The sequence below is a fragment of the Syzygium oleosum genome, unplaced genomic scaffold (assembly GCF_021117445.2).
Source record: "Syzygium oleosum isolate NSW1041296 unplaced genomic scaffold, Sole_v2.1 Sole_v2.17, whole genome shotgun sequence".
Taxonomy (NCBI): Eukaryota; Viridiplantae; Streptophyta; class Magnoliopsida; order Myrtales; family Myrtaceae; genus Syzygium; species Syzygium oleosum.
Window position 1 is genome coordinate 2,813,724 of NW_026607501.1, and position 20,882 is coordinate 2,834,605.

Genomic DNA, 20,882 nt, shown 5'->3' on the forward strand with positions numbered 1-20,882 from the left:
AAGAAAAAAAGAAAACAAGAATCGCATCATGGAACAAGAAAGCAAGAAATTTTTAGCTGACGAATCATTCTTTAAGCAATATGCATGCTTATTTTCTGCTTTCCGTATATGATTCTGATGTTCTAAATTTAATCAAAGACTATCTCAAGGTTAGTCAGGATGGCCTACTGCAGGTTGGAAGCCAGGAGGTAGCTACAAAATCCCATCCAGTCCAGGTTAAGCCAAAAGGTGCCATCACGAGGTTCTTTTGTCTCATGAGTGTGATGCATTCAAACTGTTTTCAGCCCATGTGACACATCTATAAGGTGACTGCCTATTTCTTTGTTCCGCATTATTTTATGTTTAAATAATTTATATTGTCAATCTTGCTCTTTGGGTTAGGTAAGGAGATAGCTGTTCCGGAAGAAGACACGAAACGACATTCGAATGTTGTTTTCTTTGGCCTTGTTGGTAGGTTGATTTTGATTGCCTTTCTTACTCTTTGATTAAGTTTCTACCTCATTTGAGTTTGACATTTGAATGTTGTTCTCATTTGCTGGTTGTAATGCTGCAAGAATTTACACGTCTCCTGCTTCTGATTAGTTCTGTTTTTATGTGTCTTTCATCGATTATGTTGACTCATTAATGGTTGAAAATCTTGATGGCTGCAGATGCTGGGAAATCAACAACTGGAGGAAAGATACTGTTTCCAAGTGGTCAGGTTGATGATCGTACTATACAAAAGTATGAAAAAGAAGCCAAGAATAAAAGCAGGGAAAGTCGGCGAGACTTCTGTTGGATTGTAGAACCTGATAATCATCATTCATGCGGTTTCTTTATTGCTTTTACGCAATGAATATAATTGATTTGTGATTGTATCTCACCTAGCTCTTTCAATAGCTAGTGGTACATTTTACATGAGTAGATGGTTGACTCTCCTTAGCTGTGTGATATAGGGAATGTCAGTTTTCTTGTGGGAGCTGTTTTCTATAGCAAGGCTTTCTCGTACATTATACATTATTGCTTTCAACCATGCTTTATTGATCATGTGGTCTGAATCAGGTACATGGCCTATATTATGGATACCGATGAGGAGGAAAGAGTTAAGGTAACATGATAGCGGTCCGGGTTTCATAAAGTTGCTCTTATTTTTTTAAGAGTTATAGATGTGCTTAGGATTAAGGTTCAGCCAGGTTGGGTTTTGAATTTTGTAAATATACTGCTCCTGCAGGGTAAACTGTTGAGGTTGGAAGAGCACATTTTGAAATGGAGACCACTAGATTTACTATTCTTGATGCACCGGTAAGTCCTTGGTTTCCCATGCGATGGTTATTAATTTATTATCTGCAGTTTGTCTGCTAATTACACGTTAAAGAGTTAATCAAATGCTTGTGCCAAATTTCCTGTTCTTGTGAATAATATGCAGAGAAGGACCGATTGCGTTATTGTGTTAGGCTTGTGCTATGCATGCAGAGAATGTTTCTCATTCTCGTTGGCATTTACTTGTACATGGTCATTTTCCCTTCATTTCTCTCTCTCATACTGTTTTTTATCAAGCTTCTCTGTTCTTTAGGGCCAGAAAAGTTATGTCCCCCAACATGATCAGTGGGGCATGCCAGGCTGATATAGGCGTGCTGGTAAGATAGTGTTATCACTTTCACATTGTCATTTGTTTTGTTGATTATTTAAAAATCTCTCTCTCTCTCTCTCTCTCTCTCTCTCTCTCTCTCTCTCTCTCTCACAGAGGTAATTTCTGCTCGGAAGGGTGAATTCGAAACTGGTTATGAGAAAGGTGGTCAAACCCGTGAGCATGTTCAGCTTGCAAAAAACCTTGGGTGTTTCGAAGCTACTTGTAGTCGTAAATAAAATGGATGACCCCACTGTCAATTGGTATAAAGAAAGGTGATTCATGGACTCACAGAATTCCCCCCACAAAATAAAAAGAAAGGCTGATATGGTGATGCAGGCGCACGCTTGCTGATCCTGTATTTTAACAATATTGAGTTCTCTCATTGGCCTATTCTCCAGGTACGATGAAATTGAATCCAAGAGGATGCCTCTCTTGAAATCTTCGGGTTACAATGTTAAAAAAGGTAAGCGATTATCTCTCTCCTGCTTCTTGTTCACTTTAGATGCTTACGTGCTAGAAGATTTGGTGCTTAATCCGGAAGTAAGCTTGACCTGATTTCTTTTTTTCTCCTCTTTCCATGCTCATGCTCATGATCGCATGCATATGCCCCCACGCACCCGTTTAGCCCAGTTGATACTAGCACAATCTTATTTCTGTTAGTGTTATTTCCTTCAACTTTAATGTCTTCCTTCTCGTGGGAAGTCCTAATTGATCGGAGGCAGGAATTGAATTTTCTCTACGGACGTCGGGTTTCGAGTATCGTCTACCTGATCAAAGATGGTCAGACATTATGACCGGTTTCGTCAGATTCTGTTAGAAATTGCAAAATTCTTTGTCATTGTTATGTGGTTCTGATATGCAATGCTCAAGTACGGGTTTCTTCTTTGTGACAACTTTATTGTTTGCTTAAGTTTCACTGTGAAATTCTGAACCAAGTTTTTGTGTTGATTGTAATAAAATAAATAGATTCTGTTCACAACTTCATTGCTGATACAAATTTTATTGCAGACGTACAGTTCTTACCTATTTCTGGCCTGGTTGGAACGAACATGAAAACCAGAGCACTGGTCCGGGGTGCAGATTCGCCACCATCGGATGGAGCCTTAGGTCAGGATCGTCGCCGCGTACAGTGGCACCGTCGCCGTCATCAACGTGGTGTGGTAGAAGTCCGACCCCGAGATCATCGAAGTAATAACAATCGTTTATAGGAGGGAACTTACTATAAAAAGTCAAGAAAATAATAATTGCTCATGAAAGTAATTTTCTTACATATCGAAATTTGCTACAGTCAATTTTAAGATTGGGCGATTTTTGACGTCATCTTTCACGGTTGAAAGAATCGGTTTCTTCTTCCTTCGACCCCGCCTTCAAAATCCCACTTGCCTCTCCCACTCGGGACTCGCTCCTCTGTCATCCTCTGCCTCTCTGTCCCCCAGAAGAAGAAAAGGAAGAATCTTTCATGGCAGATCAGGCCAAGCAAGGAGTGCTGTTCGAGCTCGACAATGATGGGACCATGCAAGTGAAGATCGCCAATCTCGGTTGCACCATCTCTTCGCTTTGTGTTCCGGGCAAAGATGGTCCGTCGCTGATTGATCGTTTCTGTTCATGGCCCAAGTCGAACTTTTTTCTGCGCCTGAAATCGTTGCTGAGGGCTCCATTGTGTCTGTTTTTGTCGTTATTTCTAGGGAAATTGGCTGGTTGTGGTTATGGGTTTTGACTCTGTCGAACCGTGTCTGGTGAGAAAGTCCATTACCTTGTTGCTCACATAATCTAATTGATCATACTCTTGCGCTCATGGAGATGGTTCGGTAATGATGCATTTTCGTTGTCTTCTCTTCCATGACTCTTAATCTGCTGGAAATTTCGAACTTTTATAAGCAACTGGAATTGAGGAGGTCTCCAGTTGGGAGAGGAGACATTGCGAGGTCTAGGAAAGTGAAATGCGTAGGGATGAGCTTCTTCTCCTGCCACAGCAGACGTCTCCTCCTTCGTCATCTCCTCTGAACTTCTCTTCGCCATTTTCACTCTGCAACACCCAACACACACGCGCGCACTGTCGTGTCTATCTCTTGCTTTCTCCTCTGTTCTCCAGTTACCCACAGAGAGAGAGAGAGAGAGAGAGAGAGAGAGAGAGAGAGAGAGAGAGAGAGAGAGAGATCTTGGCTTCATGGTGATAGATATCGGCTGAACAAAATTTATTAATGGAGTCAAAATCTCATCTTTCGTTGCGTTACATGTGGTTTGGATCTCGGTCGGAGACAATGGTGAGATTTTGAAAACGCCCTGGGCCTCGTAGCATCGCATCTCCGCAACGGTCACATTTCTCCGTCGTCGTCGTGGGCACCCAACCGAAATTACCAAATTGACCCAACCTGCTCCATATGGGTAAGTCAAAGAGGTTGTGGGACCTGTCTAAAAAGGCCAATATCAGGAAAGTATCCCAGGTGGGACCCAGTATCTCTACGTATTTCACGTTTCTGTATATGCCGTTTTGAGTGATCTGGTGTAGTTGCGTGCTTTTGTTGTATGTTTCTTCAAAGCTTCGATTGAGCTGAATTAGTTTAATCAGGCAAAGGATTTGAAGTGCTTACGCCTGTGATAGTTTGAGAGAGAGAGAGAGAGAGAGATTGTTCCGCATCTTGGCAAGATGCGTCCGGAATTAATCAACTGGTCGGGGAAGTGGGCGAATTGTATATTTCAGTGAGAAAGATGGAAAAGTTGGATAATGGAACATTGTTTGGAGATTTCTCGTTATATGTTTCGGTCAGATTTGATCTCCTAAAGGCGCTGCTCCATAATATGCCTGTTGGTATTGATTTTGAATGGGAAGGGTCGGTTCTGTTCTTATGCAGCCTCTTACTATTCTTCTTTTAACACTTCGGAAGCTTGAAAAAATGGAAGACATGAGAGCCTTTTTGTCTCTTAGTGCCAAATAACGGCTTCTGGTTACATAGATGGCACCCTCAAATCCTCTATAGGGTTTTAAAAATCATGAATTAGTGTCTCACCTATCGTAGCTTAACTGTAATCATTGTATGTTGTGAGGTGGAATAGAAAAAAGTATATATCCAGTGCATTCCTTGGCAAGTGACCTGTTACAATCATTTCTTCTTGTGACTATCTGTTTAATTTAATCAGGATGGTCTCACAGGCAATGTCCTGTTCTCTCCATTTTTCTGTTCTTTTTCATTTCCTACTTAGTTCAATTTTTCTGTCAATCTCAGCATTTTTGGACTATTATGACATCCCCTACAAGGTTGTTGAAGTCAACCCACTTAGTAAGAAAGAGATAAAATGGTCCGATTACAAGAAGGTTCCTACACTGATGGTGGATGGCGAGCAGCTAGTTGACTCATCAGGTTCTGTGTTCCCCTTTTGTTGCTACAACCTATATTCCTGAATTTTTCTACCTTTAAATCCACATTGAGAAAACTATAAAATACTATGTTCATTGAGGATATTTTTCTATGTTATTCAGCCCATAAGGCCCTTGTTACTTTTGAGTGCCATTATGATCATAACTTATATGAAAAATTTGAATCCTGCAGATATCATTGACAAGCTGGGTCGAAAAAATTCTTCCTGAAAAGTCAGCTAAACTAGCCACAGAAGATGATGACGATGAAGAGAAAAAGTGGCGGAGGTAGTCTCCTTTTTCTATATTATGACACGGTGTTATCGTTGACGATACAGCTACACTCATGAAGTCCGCCACGTCAATTGTAGACCATAAAGAAATATTTACTTGTTAATCCGGATGTGGCAAATCTCACATCTTTTGCACGCCATCCAAATCGTGTGCATTAATTATTTACTTAGTATCAGCCAGATCAAATGGGGCTTCATCTGTGTGCCTTAAGCTATAGTGTAAGTCTAGAAACTTCCAATATCATGGGAAGAGTTGATGATTGTGCTTCAATTTGTTCTAACTACAGATGGGTTGACAATCACTTGGTGCATGTCTTATCACCAAACATCTACAGGAATACCTCCGAGGCTCTTGAGTCATTTGATTATATCACAAGCAATGGTAAGACATGCTTGTTATTTTGATGTGAAGTTACAACTGATATTTTGATTTACCTTCCTCGCCAAGATGATTGATAAGTTTGGCAGCAAAAGAAGATGATTGATAAGTTGTATGCTGCTCATCTGGTAGGATAGGAGGATATATTTTTTATTGCTTCACTAGGAGGGCAACGTATGCTTCTTCATCTCGTCTCTATAACAGCTCATGTGTACGACCCAGGAGAGTGTTTAGCAGCCAAGGCTACAGATAACAGTAATTGCTGGATAAGTAGAGCGAGTCATCAAACTGTTGTATGCAAGTTTCTATATGATCGACACCTAAGAGATTGTAGTTTATATGTGGAGATGAATGACGGAGCCAATTACATAAGTTTTCTTTGGCGTGATTTATCATTGGTATTTTTTATTATAGCTATTATAGATACAATTGAAATAGAATCCGTGGAGTAAAAGCCATGCCGATCTGGTCGCTGTCAAAGTATGCCATTTGTTTTGCTGTATGATATATAGCTTGGCTGTTTGATAATATATATCCTTTCAGTCGGTTTGATTGAAGGAATTCCATCTAGGGTTCTTGTCTATGATTAATATTGTTCAGGTGGAATTAACTCCTAATGATGTAGATAGATGGAAATGCATAATTTTGAAATGAGCTGTAAGCGTCATTGGATGATTGCAAAACTAATGCATCGGTACTTGCCTTTGGGATTGGCTTCATGGGTTTGTTTTACTCAAATATGGCCATGTACTTGGCTCAAATAAATAAAAAGTGGATTTGTTTATGTAATTCTCATCATAATGTGATCATAAATATGTAAAATGAAGCCATGAGCTTGGATTGGCTTATATTGCTGATTTATTTTGTCTTAGAAAGCTGGAACGTGATATACTGACATATTGCAGTGGAGTGATATATGAACGTGATATACTTTCCGCACAATCTAACCCTAAACGCACAAATGGGGGCCATCCTCAATATAAGCGTGTGCAGGGAGAGTGTTCAAGTGAAGCCACGGAAGTATAACAAGGGGTGTGAGGAGATTACACGCTATTTACTCTTCTGCCTGTTCTTCTTCTGCTCGCTCTCGTCATCACTGTCGTCGTCGTCGTCGCTGCTATCGTTATTGTCGTCGTCGGGACCATCGTCGTCATCCGAAGGCGGAGAAGGATCGAGACGAGCGGCGTCCACCGCCCACTGAATGAGCTTCTCCACTTCATCTTCCTCCTCCTTCGGTCGATCCTCCTCTCCGTGATATATTTTGTCTTAAATCACCTCGTTGATTAACTTTGAAAAATAGTTTGGTATGAAAATCATACCTAGTGAACTAGTATGTGCTGATAGTTGATTAGGGAGACACAGCTAGCTGATTAATTAATGCTCCTCTTTTTCCGAGCATCTGAGTCCGAACAATTCATGACTGTTGGTTTTCTTTTCAGGTCAATTTTATTGATTCACTGCCTGAGGCTTATCCGAAGGTGGAAGAATGGGTAGATAATGTGATTTTGGAAGAAGGAAACGCCACAATACTCACGCTCTTTGTCTGTCTCCTTACGGTCTTGTATCTCCGCGAGCGGCAGCGCAGGCATGCCGCTGCAGCCGTTGGCGTGGTTGGAGGGCAACAGCAACCGATCGAACCTGTGGTGCCTGGACTCAATTAACTGCCCGTCGTCGTCGCGTCCATTTCCTGTTTCCATGAGGTTCACATTAACTCTCGAGGGGGCAACATGTGGGGGTTTTTCATGATGTTTGTATAGCTGATTGTTTTCCTTTTTGTTCATTTAATGGCAGCAATTTTTGTTTAATGAACACTGTAACATAGAGAGAGAGAGAGAGTAGGTAGGGAGAGGAAACTTACGAAATAAGAGTTGTCTTGTTCTTCTTCATGATTGACACAAATGTATTTATAGAGTATTCTCACAGTGCCAATTTCAGCAGTACAAGATAGAAAATGTCTTCCAGTTTCTGCCATTTTTCAGGGTTATAATGAGAATACGTGCTTTTTTGTTGACCCTTGTACTTTGAAACTTAAAAGTGCTGGCGATTTCAGGTTATGAAATCGCTTCAACTTTAAACTAAAAATGTATTTATCTTTCCAAAAAGATGAATTTTCTCAATCTCGAGTCTTTTTTTGTCCTCCGACTCTCGGGAGAGCCCTCGCTTTTGTGTTGTCGTAATGCACGTGTAGAATTTCTCATCTTGCAATGACGGCAACCCGATATTGAATGACTTTAATACCAGTGTCGCAGGATTTTTAATCAACCTGTTGGTAAAAGCACAAGCACAAAATGCTTGAGATGCATCGAGAAATCGCCTGGTTATTAACATTGCCTCAACAATGAAGCCTCGACGAAGACTCGAAAGTCCATCCCAAAAGGAAGGAAAGAAAGGGGAATAAAACCCAAAAAGAGTATAATACATAGACACTGCTAATCCTGGGCATTAAGGGGTTCAGATATTTACATCTCTACATCTTTACTGTACTGTACTATATACTGAGTAAGATCGAGCCTTAACCCACCAGCTTAGTGTCGAAAATTCGATACCGACGGCTTCCCCAAACATCACTTTCATTAAGGTAGTAAGATTTGAGACAACAAAAGACCCAGGGTGGGTCTCTGTCCGTATACTCAGTTCCCTTGCTGTCGTCATCTTCATTTAATCCGAGTAGCTTGTTCATCCTCCTCTTCAAGACACAAGTAGAAGGACGGCCATCGAAAAACATTTCCTGCAAAGGAACGACAAGAAAATGGTTTCAAGTTCCATACACCTAGAGTTTAGACCGATTCATAGAACAAGATCAGGTAGCATGAACTAAGAATATGCCGGGTCATCGGGCAAACAAAAAAAATTCCATAACAGCGAAAGACCAAGGTTACAAGCAATTCCAGAACAGGAGTCTACTGATGTATACCTACTTCACCTTCTTTATTGAAAAACTTTTATTTTCATTTTTTTGGATCTGACCAAGTAGGATTAGTGTTTTATCCAGAGGAGATAGCAAACATATAAAAGATTCTTGCTTTGTAAGGCGCCATGCCGTTGGGGTCAAAGTTATAAACCTAAATTGCAGAAGGATAAAAGGCCAAAAAGAAGGTAGCAGGAAATGCTCTGAAAACTCACTAGCAACATTAACCTATAAAAAAATGCAATCCTGGGAGTGGAAATCTCTTGTACTCTCCCTAAGTTAACATTTTCCTTTTTCCAGTCAAGCTCTCTGCACAAAGAGGGACCTCGACTGATTAAAAGATAACGAGGCCTACTTGTGAAGATAAAACCCTTAATTTTCTTCTCGGGCTAGTCAGTGAACCTTTCACTTACTATTGCTAATAGAAAGTGATAATCAAAATAGATGGCTACCAAAGAAATTCTGTTTCACTTCTTTATCATACCCCATCTTCAGCATACAGAAATGCATGTACTCGAGCAGTTGGATCTTCAATAGTCAGCCTAACCCTATATGTCCCAACAGGAGAGAGGAAGTTCTCAGCTTCGCATGGAAATGCTGCCACAACTCGCATCACACACTTAAACTTGGCAGTAACCTGGACAGTATAAATTTCTTCTTCTTAGTACGAGTTTATGTTTTCCAAAATAACAATAAGTCTCAAGCAGGTCTTCAAAGCGAGGAATAATTTCCAAGTCCCACAACAAAACCTCATCCAAAGATGTGCAGAAACTAACATGGAACTTGATCTAAATCTTTTTGCTCATCCATACTAAGTGAACTAGATAATTGGCAATTGGGGCTTCAAGTGCAAGGATCTTTTTTTTAAATTGATCTGTTGTGAGTAAGTGAGATGAGAAACTGAAGTGTTTCCATAAGAAGCTATTGAATTAGAATGTGACAACACAGGAAAAGTGCTGCATTGATATCTACATCACTCTAGGAAAACTGTTTAGCAAGATTACACTGGGTAGCATGATAAAAGGATATAATTAATCAATGGTTGAGGGCACGCTTAGAAGCACTTAGAAGCAAGCATCTCATTATGTAGAATATGATAAACGATAAAAAAAAATCAGTAGACTACAAATCATTTTTCTTCAGATCAACACCCAATTTCTAACTCACGAGTCTGACTTGTCCTCACAGCATTTGCAGAGACTATAGCGGTTAGGTGTCACCTCAAAGTGACTTAAAAGATTCCGGGCAGCTTTCAAAGAATAATATCTTCAACGAGCAACATAATTCTTCAAGAGCACAGAACTTATAGAACTGCATAATTTACCTCAGGATAGGTGAGAATATCCCTTAATGTAACAAGCGGCACGTGATCATGCTCAACCTCTGATAGAGTTAAAATTCATCAAGATTATGGGTGAACAGACCTCATAGGTAAAAATGAATCAAACAAACAGAAAGCATCCTGCATTTAGTAAAAATAAATGAGTTCTACCCATCTTAACTAATATGACCATTACACAATTCTCTATGGCGTCTATGGCGTCAATACCGTCATTTACTCAAGTAAAAAGATATTTTTGCTTAGGGAAAAGATTAAGGGCCTGTTTGATTTGACTTTAAGTCATTAACTTTTGGGTCATTAAATGTTAAAATATAGGCATCTCTAGGAATTTGAGGTGTTTGACAATTTAGATACGATTCACTCTCTAAAAAGAAAAAGGTGAAAGTGAAAAGCACAAGCCTCGCCAAACACCCACAAATCTCTTTTTTTTGTCCAGGCCATAAGGGACAAGACAAGTTGATTGATGATTATATAATTGCAGACATGTTGAAACCGGTGTAGCAGAATTCTAATCTGAGTGCTGAAGCAGCTGCAGTACTCCAGCAGAGGGCTAGACTAGTGCATGCCTGCAATCCCAAAACAGGGCCGTAGTAACAGTTGACCACATAAAAGAGATCAAACCTGTAACTGTCGATGGTGAAGGAAAGCAAGACCACGGCATGCGACCCCATTTCTCTGACAATCGTTCTTCATAACACCTGAATTATCCAAGGTCATTGAGGAGTTAACCTCAAACATGCCAAAAGAAAACCTTTAAATTGCCATTTGCTTTGCTGACCTTTGGCACCCCAACACGCAGCGGTCCTCCTTAGGCACATAACGAAGTTTTGTGAAGGGCATCAAGACACCACGCCAAAGCCCTGCATGGACTTCGCAGATGATGTTGAGAAAGTTTAACCACATGCCAGTCTTCAAGAAACCAAGACCAAGATTTTTGTTGCCTTCACCCAGCACCACTGTCAAGACACTCCCAACAGAGGGAAAGGTACAGAGTATGTCTCTAGGCAGCGGCTCTTTTTCCAATTGTAAAGGGAGTGGATTGTCCATCTCATCAGTCATCCTGTGTTTCGCAAAGGATGTAAAAAACTCTGGTCCAACAGCACAAAAAGAACAAATATCTTATGAGTGATTCCAACAACCATTGATGTCATTAAATACACTCTTTTACCCAATTATGTACAAAGTAAATGCCTTGAAACTAGATCACCGAGACAGGTTTGCTCTCTTTCTTTATCAGTAATAACAAGCATATTAATTAAAGAAACTGTTCAAACACATAAAGAAATATAAATGATGAGCATTTTACTCGATTTTTTTCTGGCATTTTTATCTGTTTGTATAGAAAACTGAACCGAACTGCACATTTACATGTCTACCTCAGAGCTATCGTTATTCGATTCAGCCTCATTGCCAATAATCAAAACATTAATTTGTTTATTTCACGGCTAAGTTTCATGACAATCCGATCTGTCAAACTTCAATGAACTATTGTAAAGGACTATATGGCCAATAATGGCAGATAGGAAGGGAACAAAATCCAACATTACAGCTTACAGTTCATCTTCAACAATTGGCAGACAAACCACAACAGTCTACAAGGGAATAGCATCCCACTATGGATGATGTTCCTCGGGGCACTTGGCTATCATTTAACCCCACTGAACTATGAAGTTCAAGGTGTTTACAAGTTTTGAAACTTCAACTTTTACCAACAAAAGTAAGAAGAAAAAATGAACAAAGTTGACTCACTTCGTCTGAATTTTTTTACTGGGGGCATCAGTTCCATCCCAAACAAAGATAATCCACTCCTTTTCTGCACCCTCGCGTATGTGAAGAATCTGAAGAAGAAACAGATAAATAGAATTACAGTCTTGAAATCGCAGTATAATGACAAGTCCCTGAAATTTCCCAAGAAGCTACGGCAGTGGCACAAAATTACTGTAACTGACATTCTACACATATTAAATGTTGATGATGACAATGAGTTGAGGACAGGCTGGTCACCTTGCAAATTAGACTCAGGCGTTGACCCTCCTTGATCTCTCTCAAGAATTGGAAATTATTTGGATCTATGAAGCACATATAGAGTTGGAAGAACTGCTTTTAGAAAACAATCATCATGAACACAAAAGAACAAACTAAGATACATAGCTGGGAGATTACCTGTATTGAGCTGAAAACCAGTCAACCACTTTCTAAGGTCTGCTATGAACTTCTTATCCAGTTCTCTAGTTCGAAATCTTGCAGAAACTTGATAAGGAATGAAGTCTCCACCACTTATGCCCTCATATAAAGCAAATGAAGAGAATTTCTTATTGAAGAAAGCATATACTTCGCGTTCATGTGTTTTCATCTGCAGAAATAAAAGGAAAGGATCACGCTCTTTAAAATGGTTTAAAGAATTTCAGCAAAACCACTTTAACTCAACCTCAAAGACTATGTGTATGTCATGAATGAGGAGCTAAAAACATTGTCTCAGACTCGTAGAAGCAAGATACTTCTAGGCTAGATATTTAAGTTAACTCCCCAATTATTTCAATAGCATTCGAAGCAAGTAACAGTTGGAAATACCACAACATGAGAGAGCAGGATTATATCTCCTGGTGAGGCAACTACGGGAAGCTTCTCTACACTTTCAGCGAAGAAGTTGACTGAAATCCCAGGATCCGAATAGGATTCATCGACTATTTTTAGCGAGATAAAGAAATCTGCAAAGAAATATGAATATGTCCGATAAAAAGACCTGGAAAAATACGGAAAACTTCCGGTGAAGAAATAGAAGAAAGTTTAGATTGATAACACGATCACATTGATCAGGATGCATGGACAAGAAAACTAATAAAACTATATAAGAACTTCATTCTGTGTAATGTCCAGTTCAAAAGAGTCTCGGTGCCACCATCGACTCATCAATGTTGAACACGGCGCACCATTTGAATATGAAGCCGAACATCACACACTCGCAAGCCCATCAGAATTTGGTTTTTAAGAAAAAAAAAGAGTTGGGTGCACCCTGAACATACGGAACTAGACACGTTACCTCATTTCCATCCGGGAAATGCGTAATATAATTGCTCCGACACATCTTCAAAGACCATCTTTCCAAAATGTTAAATAAAGAGCAAGAAAGGAAGCCCGTTCCATATCAAATTGAATCAAGGTCTTAACTATAAAAAAATAACTGAGTTTAAATCACCTGCCCCCCACCCCACCCCACCCCAGCAAAACAAAACAAAACAAAAACAAAGTAGAGCAGATTCATTCGTGGCGCGGCACGCAAGCCCAGCCTTTTGGGTCAAAAGAATGAAGAAAGAGAGGCTATACGGAAGGTGAGAGAAGGACGAAAAAAAGCAGCGAATTCCAGAGGAAGAAGTGGCTCAGACGACAACCTTATACGAGATTTTATCATCAACCTACTACCGACCTCGCGGTAGCAGCCGTAAGTCCGGCCTTTTTTTGTCATCATTGCCCAGGGAAAAGAACAGCAAAACCTTCTCTCTCTCTCTCTCTCTCTCTCGATCGAGAAACCGCTGCGAAACGGGGACGAGAGCGAAAGAGGGGGAGAGGGAGATGTGTACCGGTGCCTTTGCTTTTCTTGGGGAGGCCCAGCTCGAGGACGACGCCCACCAAGTTCACTCTTTGGTTGAGGCAGGAGATGGCGTCCCTCAGCTTGAGGAACTTGTAATCGTCTCTCTCCTCCATCTCTCTCTCTCCTGCAACTCCCACTGGGATAAAACCCTAAAAATGGGGTTTGGCGCACAAAGTTCCGCCTTTTTGAATTTTGCGGGTGGATGCTTTGCTAAATGTAGGAGGAGTAGGTTTTCCATTTCGTTTTTTTTTAGATGTCATGAAAATCCTAAACTAGTATGTCCGCGATATAAATTTATTTTTTTATCACAAAAAAACTAGAAACTTGTACCCTCCATTAGTTTCTGTTAAATTGAATTAATATCACGAAAAATCATAAACTGATATGCATATGACAAATAGAGGGTAGAACCCAAATTGGTATACCTGTTAATTGTTACGTGTTATCCAACTCAGCAATTTGATAGTAAAATTTAATGGAAACTAACGAAGAGTAAATTTATCACAAGTATATCAATTTTGAATTTTTTGTGATAAAAAAAATTAGATATGGGTAAATTTATCACATACGTATAATATTTGAGATTTTTCATGGTATTAACCCTTCTAATGATCCAACATGAGACTGATTAGCATTTTGTTTGAAGTGACGAGTCCCACTCATAAAAATGTATCTTTTTATCTAGTGAATCAGCTCATTGGAACTTAATACAATAGAGAGATGAGTATTTTACATTTGAGTGCTTTATTAGGACTCGGCAAATCCCAAATTGGAAGAAGCAACTTTCTCCATTCCGATCAAACGAAAAGTTTGAGTTGAAAATTAAGAGAAATTGAGTTTTCTTTTTAGTTAAGGAGGGAGGAAATTTTATGATTTTGAAGCGTTTCCTATTGTAATTTTTTTTCTCCCTTTCGCTCTTGGGAGAGGCTACTGTTGGAGGGAGTTGGATCCAAAGGTCGGATCTAACGTGTTGTCTCATAAAGTGTATAAAGAACTTTTTGGGCCGGAATTTTTGATGCAAGACTTCTGTCCAAACCCGTCCATTTATCTCTTGGGCCGAGCCGATTGCCTCTGGTGTCCGTATGACGCCTACTGCTCTTTGACGTCCTCCGTCATCCATTGGTATACTAAGGTTAATTTACAAATTTGGTATGTAAACGTAGATAATGATGTTTATATTGAAAGCGAAAATGGCCATGACATCACTTAATATGCTAATTTTATAGACTATTCTAATAGAACTACCAAAATGATTAGTATCCACTCAGAACATCAGGCCAAAATATGCAGTAGCTACCACCACACTCTTTTACCAGAATGGAATGCTTGGCAGGCCACACAGCGTATAAAATCCCATTTGTCAACATATAATCATCTCTTCTTCTATTTTAACTCACAAAATTTGGGGAAATTACAAATTTACAGAACAGAATGAAACTGAAAACTAATGCTCTTTCTGCATCCCAGATAAAGGGAACGTCAGCAAACTGAAGCAGCTTGCTCGAGATTCACGCCACGGAACTATTCTGACCACCTTATTGAGATTTAGCTTAACGAGGGCTCCTCCATATTTGCTCATCGTACTCTGTCCTCGTTTCTTGGGGCCGCCCATGGTTGCATTTTAGGCACGACGCGTTCCTTCTGTAATTCAAGTAGTCACACCTGTATAAAGCAATCAGCTATTTTAGAAAAGGTCGTCCCGCAGCCATTTAGGCAGGAAGGGGCGTGATACAAAAGGGCAGAGAAACTCACGAAGGACATTCCCACTCTCCATAATTTAACTTTCTTTTGGGACGAGGCCCCTGACAGCGCAAGCATTTCTTTTTGCTTGCAAAGTTCATGAAACTGCACCTACAAACAGAGGTAACACAAAAATTTACATTCAGATAATAGCTAGAACAGGTCCACACAATCTCTTAATCCCAGACACGAGAAAGTTTTAAAGGGGGACGCAAGATCTGAAGAACTCACTGTGGGCAATTCCAGTCCCCCTTCTTCATTTCCACCTCATCGACACCAACCTTCTTTGGGCCCTGAGTTTTGCACTTTAGGCAATGTACATTTCTAGAAAAATTGACATAGTTACATCTGCAAAAAAATACGGGCGTCACTCAAGCATATGTATGCAGATGAATCTGAATTACTCACATTTCATGTGATTAAGCAACTGATGCATTCGTGATCTCATTACTGTCATAGATGGATTTTGCATAAAACATGTAAGGCGGCACTAGAGAACTAATTCTACATCTATGCTTCAGCCATTATTGCTCATTTGCATGGTACGAAAAGCATCCTGAGGAACATATAAATGAAGCATCAAAACCAAATGGTTATTTCAAGAATAGAAAGAGCCGTTGCATTTTATGCATAAGGTTGTAGACGAGTCATTTAAAACCATTACATCTTTGAAATGGAACAAAATAAAAGAAGCTCAATCATGCCACAAGGGTATTCTGAAAGCTGCAGCATTTATATCAGCATTTCCTTTTTCCATAATGATAATTCTCTTTCCAGAAATACACTGCAAATATAAGAAGATTCATTCATAGCCAATCTAAAAAGGTTTCCTTTTGTGGTCCGATCTAAATGTTGGTCAGATTACCTTCGCATTGACCCACTCGAGAGACTTTGAATACATTGCAGGAAATCATACTGTAACTGGACTTTAGATCAACAGCTCTACACAGCAAGACAATGAATTTCATCATAAACAGAAGGTGGTCTCTGGCTAATATCCTACGGTAGAATCGGATGCCCACATGATTTCCTATGCAATGATGCTTGCTTAGTCAAGAAAATTCCTCTCAAAATCTCGACAATATTAGAAAACTAAGCAACAATTTTCAGGACATACTTCCACAGAATATGCATGCAATCCTTAGAATATCTTAAATAATAAGTGGCCTCATTCAAGATTTTTCTACCCATCTACATGAGCTTCAACCCAGAAGCAGAATCCAAGATCATCATCTAACAATACTAACAAAAAGAAGTTCATTCATTCCCAATTTGAGCTTGCCTATTCAAGATGTTTTAGTCACTAAACTCATATTCGGAAGGTCATTCATGTCCCAACTTGCGCTTGCCCATTTAAGCATCTGTTAGTCGCTAAAATCATGCACCCTGTATGTAATGCTTTTACTCCACGGAAAGCACAAAGAACTACAGCGCCCCTATTCTCATGGTAGAGCAACCATGCACATCAATTAGAATATCTAAGTCGGTGTCAAAGAAAATAAAAGTAAAGTGACGGGGTATTCACTCAGAAGCAAAGAATCTGTCAATAAAAGGAAAGCTCAAATGACAGATAGAAACCATATAAATCAACGAGACTATGCTATAAATCAGATATCAATTTGATTAATGACCTACACAAGATAATAGGCTACAATCAACAAAATACACAGCAGAACAAACAGGACTTACTCAGGGCAGATCCAATCTCCTTTCTTAATCTCGACATTACTCATGTCAACTTGTTTGGGGCCATCTTCCTTACATTTTAAGCATCGAATATTTTTAGCAAAGTTCAAGAAATTGCATCTGCCACAAAATGAATGCCATAAGTTCCTCGACAGGCAAAAAACATAAGCAAGCAGTAGATCGGACAGAAAAAGAGGTAAGCAATGTACCAAATCTTATCATCACATCTAACTAAAAATATTGCTGAAGCTAACACTATAAGGAAGAATCCTCAAATGATCCCCCTTGATAAGTAGAAGAACAAAAGATGCAGATGCCAGGTTTGGGAATAATATGGAATAGCCAAAGATTGATGCTGGACTTTCTCAACTGGAGATTAAAGTTAGCTTCAGGCTAAATCAGCAAATCAAAAGTCAAAAACTTAATCACAAGCAATGGCTGGCCGACAATATTTCCCACGCAGTTGCTGAGCCCCCAACACAAAAAACAATAGAAACAAAAAGTCGAAATGTATAATTCTTATAGAAGAAATTATGCTTATAAATTAAGATCAAATCCGATTTCTTGCCGCCCAAAATTTTTTATCCTTGCAGAATTCATGACACAAATTCCTCAATATCTGGACAGTCTAAAGACTGAAATTATTTACAGCAATCGCTTGTGGTGATGCTAATAGCTGATGGAGCAGTGTATTTCGTTGACAAAAGAGCTTGCTCAGCCAAAGATTCATGAAGGACTCTAGACATATATGGCTCCACGAGTATATTGGCAATTGTCGGAAAATAAATCATAAGGTCATATCGAATGAAACCGTCTTGATGTGATGACATGAGACTTTTAAATTTAGCCCAAAAAACTTAAACAAGAGGAAAGATATGTGCAACATGACCAAGCAAAGAGAAAGAAATTAGATCATAGGTTAGAAGTAAAATATGGAACTATAATACATTGACAAGAAGGTTATCTAGCAGTGACTTAACATAAAAAAAGGAGGAGCTTTTGTTCCGCTCAAGCATTGCAGGCTCACTAGCAGACTAATTTGCAAGGGCTCAAACTTCAAGAAACAGAGTCCACTTTATATCACAACTTTCAAAGGCATGGAAGCAGTGGTCTCTCGGCTTACTTATCAAACGAAAGAGAAAACCAGCCGCAAACCAAGGAAAATATCAAGAAGGCTCTCACTGGTATTAGGAGCAATGTGTTCAGGACTTTCCCACAGACTCTCAAAACACTGCTTATATTTAGATGACTGAGACACACAAATAAAGGAATCTGATAAAAATTATAAAAGTACTTGTTGACTCTATTAATCTCCATAGGAGCACAAAACATACCTAAAGCAAATACACTGTACTAATCTCGATCTTCTAAACAGACTTACTTGGGACACATCCAGTCACCCCTCTTCATTTCCACATCTTGTGACAAATTATCATCAACAAAATCAATTGATCGCTTTTCTGCATGCCGAGCTTTTGTAGCAGGTTTGGGCAGTTCTGGATCAGGGGATGTCTCACTCAGTTCAACTAACTGAGAAAGCAATTCCCTTGCAGATGATTCAACGAGCTCTCTGCCAGGAGGTTTCTGACCACCTGAAAAAACAAGTGGATCTGTTGCGTAGAATAACAATATCCGGACAATATCTACTGTGCGAGCAGAAGCTTCAGATTCCTTGATTATCACGTAAGCTCTATCACAAGAGCCTCGCAGGTTGCACGCACTGCAGACCTGCATCAAATCATCTCAGTCAGGATTATGTAGCTTCCCATAGGCAATAAAAAATCTACAGAAATGCAACCAAAGTTAGAGTAGGACTTGAGATCGAAAAACAAACATCAACATACATCCCCTTCATCGAGTCGCACGTAGACTCTCAGCCTTTTCCCCGAGTTGACAGCCTTGCGAAGAAGATTGGGGCATCCATGCTCCACCACCGTTTGAATGTGTTGTGAAGACAGCGATCTGCACCGATAACAATAAGATCATGACTCAAAATTAGGCCAATTGTATTCAAGAACAGTTTCAACGCCAATGTCAAATGCTAATGAGTGGCTGCTGATGACAGCCCGACAAATCGCTCAGCCTTGATATGATTCTAACCATAGTTTGGTCATACTTCTATCCTAAACAAATCAACAGCATAGCGTGCGAAGTTTGTGAGTCCGCGCTACTAATGATTCAAAACAACCATTCTTCTAGCTGACCTGATCCTCACACCAAACAAAAGCAGCTTCGATAGTTGCACGGCAATTGAGCATAGTACCAAAGAATTAAAGACCCTGCTCTGCATCGTGTTCGAATCTATAGACTATTTGCCCGTCTCCTCAATTTCAAAGCTTTAGAATTAGGCAAGTCAAAGCCTACTTGTGAGGTCATGTGATCGATCGATTGAATATAATAAAAAAGTCATCATCTATCGGCTTAAGCTTTCCATATGCAATCATTGGTACCAAAATATAACACACCCTCAATTCTTGAGCCCCATTGAAAATGAGAGCCGACAACTCATATCCGAATCCGATAATCTGATCACACGCACTACCTAAAAGACCTCCAGATGGAAAAAAATAACAACGCCCACTTCTCCAAAAGAACCGAGGAAAAACCCCCCACACAAACATAACGAGCGAAGAGCAGATAGGCCACGATCCGCGTCTCCTTACTTGAAAACGTCGTATCTGTCGCGCGCGAAGCTGAGGCAAGGATCCTTCAACGAACTTATCTCCTTGTAAAGCGTGCCGTCTTCGACGACGTCGCCTAGCTCCTTCCCAACCGGAACCTCCTCGCTCCCTTCGCCCGGAGGCGACCGCCCGGCGAGGTAGCCCTTGGCCTTAAGGCGGTCGACGAAGCTCACCCACTCGGGCCACGGGTGGTGGAGGAGGGGCGCCTGCGAGGCCTCGGGCGCGGCGGCTTCGGCGGCGGCGGAGGCGGAGCAGTAGCTGCGGAAGCGGAGCGGCCTGGGGAGGAGGAGGAGGGGAGGCGGAGGAGGGAGGGGAGCGCGGGGGCGGAAGAGGGCGGTGCCGAAGAGGAAGAGCTTGGAGGCGGACATTGTGCTGCGGTGGCTGACGGTGGCGAGGGAGGGAGGGGCTCTAGACGGTGTCCATGGATGGAGCTGAGCGGTGCGGTTCGAGAGGGGTTTTTGGGGGAAGACGAGAGAGGGTTCATGCACGCTGTAGCAATCATAAGATGAAAATGATTTCCTTTCTAAGGTATGCCTTTTCCTTCTCGACTCCCTAGTAAAAATATGTGTACCTAAGGTCAATTTCAGCGTCGGGCACTTAATTCGAATGTCGCGCGACCTTTGATGATACGAGATCTGGCTCATGGAGCCGATCGATGATCGGGGCTCCGATGAAGAAATTCGCCTTTAGGCTATACTCATAGAGAACGGATTAGGGTGTTTGGATTCAATATTTCCCTCCGATGCTTAAGTCGATAAGCGGTTGAGGAAGAGTGAGCTTGGTGACTAGAGCAAGGATGGCTTATACATTACTGGCCATGGAGGGCCGCCGTTTATAGGTGAGCTTACCGTCGATGGCAGTTTCTTTGTATTGATGGAGAGCTTGCTATCGTCTTATCGAAGAAAAGGAATACAAAGTTCAAGTATCGTTGTTTCTATTGGCATCGCTATTGACCACGGCATGGCGGTCGTTGCATTTGAGCGACCACCATCGAATGGTCGTCTAAGATCGATTCTCCCTCTCTCTTCATCTCCAAGATTTTCTTTAGATCTAAGGCTGCATGCAGCCACCATTGTTTTCCACTCCTCAAGCGACAATGGCCGTTGTATAGTGGTACAATCGCGGTGGTGGTAATCAACGTCAATATTAACTGTCCGTCACGACGACATTAATTCTAAATAACCTATTTTAGATTTTGTTGGGGTCCAATCCTAACCCAAATTCACCCGAATTCATAGACTTTGCGCTCGGTTATATCAGTCATTACAATATTTTTTGGAAGAAAAATATAGAATATGGA

General features: G+C 40.5%; 2 protein-coding genes, 1 long non-coding RNA gene and 1 other non-coding gene across 7 annotated transcripts; 1 reads left to right on the forward strand and 3 right to left on the reverse strand.

Moving 5' to 3' along the window:
• The first annotated feature begins 379 nt into the window (after positions 1 to 379).
• On the forward strand, positions 380 to 2,960 carry LOC115676730 (uncharacterized). Its single transcript, XR_004005184.2, has 7 exons — positions 380 to 450; positions 651 to 1,087; positions 1,211 to 1,281; positions 1,553 to 1,616; positions 1,726 to 1,881; positions 2,008 to 2,072; positions 2,618 to 2,960. It is a non-coding gene; the product is annotated as an uncharacterized LOC115676730 (long non-coding RNA).
• A 4,974-nt stretch (positions 2,961 to 7,934) lies between these two features.
• Positions 7,935 to 13,599, reverse strand: LOC130134515 (protection of telomeres protein 1b-like). 4 transcript variants are annotated; one of them, XM_056319346.1, is made up of 10 exons: positions 13,465 to 13,593; positions 12,458 to 12,594; positions 12,050 to 12,239; positions 11,891 to 11,955; positions 11,636 to 11,724; positions 10,665 to 10,946; positions 10,508 to 10,584; positions 9,869 to 9,927; positions 9,029 to 9,181; positions 7,935 to 8,364 (listed from the first exon to the last, which is right to left on the reverse strand). In XM_056319346.1, the coding sequence occupies exons 1-10, from the start codon at positions 13,586 to 13,588 to the stop codon at positions 8,149 to 8,151; spliced, it is 1,392 nt and encodes a 463-aa protein (XP_056175321.1). In that variant the 5' UTR covers positions 13,589 to 13,593; the 3' UTR covers positions 7,935 to 8,148. The 4 variants fall into 4 exon arrangements, with proteins under 4 accessions (XP_056175321.1, XP_056175324.1, XP_056175322.1 ...); XM_056319348.1 differs by lacking the exon at positions 7,935 to 8,364 and adding an exon at positions 8,761 to 8,853; XM_056319349.1 differs by lacking the exon at positions 12,458 to 12,594 and having other exon boundaries at positions 13,465 to 13,599.
• LOC115663780 (small nucleolar RNA snoR113) lies at positions 13,259 to 13,357 on the reverse strand. Its single transcript, XR_004003490.1, has one exon. It is a non-coding gene; the product is annotated as a small nucleolar RNA snoR113 (small nucleolar RNA).
• Positions 13,600 to 14,949: 1,350 nt separating the features above from the next.
• On the reverse strand, positions 14,950 to 20,013 carry LOC130140302 (zinc finger protein VAR3, chloroplastic). Its single transcript, XM_056319351.1, has 7 exons — positions 19,565 to 20,013; positions 18,746 to 18,863; positions 18,283 to 18,629; positions 16,905 to 17,021; positions 15,447 to 15,563; positions 15,228 to 15,326; positions 14,950 to 15,137 (listed from the first exon to the last, which is right to left on the reverse strand). Exons 1-7 carry the CDS (start codon positions 19,948 to 19,950, stop codon positions 15,026 to 15,028), a joined length of 1,296 nt encoding a protein of 431 aa, XP_056175326.1. The 5' UTR covers positions 19,951 to 20,013; the 3' UTR covers positions 14,950 to 15,025.
• Positions 20,014 to 20,882: the final 869 nt, after the last annotated feature.